General features: G+C 53.1%; 1 protein-coding gene across 1 annotated transcript in view; it reads left to right on the top strand.

Moving 5' to 3' along the window:
• The window catches only part of LOC119586462, a gene marked incomplete in the record, with an annotated part of 7,883 nt that overhangs the window by 4,172 nt on the left and 2,775 nt on the right, over nt 1-936 (top strand). Inside the window, 3 exon segments of the mRNA XM_037935194.1 lie at nt 243-535; nt 678-798; nt 923-936. Coding sequence (XP_037791122.1) covers nt 243-535; nt 678-798; nt 923-936 — 428 coding nt within the window.

Below are 936 nucleotides of genomic sequence, written 5' to 3'. Positions count from 1 at the left end.
AACGAAGGCTTTGATATACCGCAGTGGCCTTTATTTTTTATTGTGTAACTGATACATCTGAATATCCTCGAGTCATGGAAGACTGTCAGATTATTTATGCAATTTCTCAAAGACTCTCAGGTCTTCTTCCTGAAGTAATAATTCTTAAAGAAGTGATGTGGGAAAGGCAATGCATGTATTAGCTGTTTTACAAGAGGCGTAAATGCATGCTGACTGCAAGAATGTGTATGGACATCTTGCAGTGTACGAAAGCGAAGATTGCGGAGGGACTCGCCGCTACACCTTCCGCCGGATCCAGACTACAACCATCAGGTTCCAGGTGAAGGCAGCCCACGACGTGGCCATCTGCCTCTCCCCTGACGACGAGGAAGAGCCAGAGGACATGTACGAGATCTTCATCGGCTGCTGGGGAGGCGGGGAGTCCGGCATCCGCCGCCACAAAGACGAGGACGTGTGCCGGGTCGAGACGCCCGACATTGTGAGCGACGAGGAGTTCCGCAGTTTCTGGATCAAGATCCAGCGCGGCGTCATCAAGGTCGGCTTGGCCTAATGTTTAGTCATGAGACATAGCACGGATGAAATATGAATAAAAGGGAAGGGGAATGCTTAATGATCCAGATTACATGCCAAATACATGCCAAACAGACGCGTCTAACCCCTTCCACCCGGCCACGCAGGTAGGGCGGTCCGGGCAGAAGCATCCCTTCATGAGCTACACCGACCCCAACACGCTGCTCCACGTCACGTGGTACGGCTACTCCACCGGCTGGGGCGCCTCCGGGGAGTGGATGTTCCCGGGTATGGCCCCGCCGCCTCCTGCTTGTCTGATATACGAAACTTGTGCTTGATTGTCCTTCGGGACGAGGCCATGCTGGCCCTTGAGAGGAGTAAGAAGGCGACTAACGTGTTTGTCTCCCGCCAGATGACGACGAAGGA

This window comes from Penaeus monodon, chromosome 21, assembly GCF_015228065.2.
Source record: "Penaeus monodon isolate SGIC_2016 chromosome 21, NSTDA_Pmon_1, whole genome shotgun sequence".
NCBI lineage: Eukaryota > Metazoa > Arthropoda > Malacostraca > Decapoda > Penaeidae > Penaeus > Penaeus monodon.
Note: the sequence above shows the minus strand (reverse complement) of the source record. Positions and strands in the feature narration are given on the sequence as shown.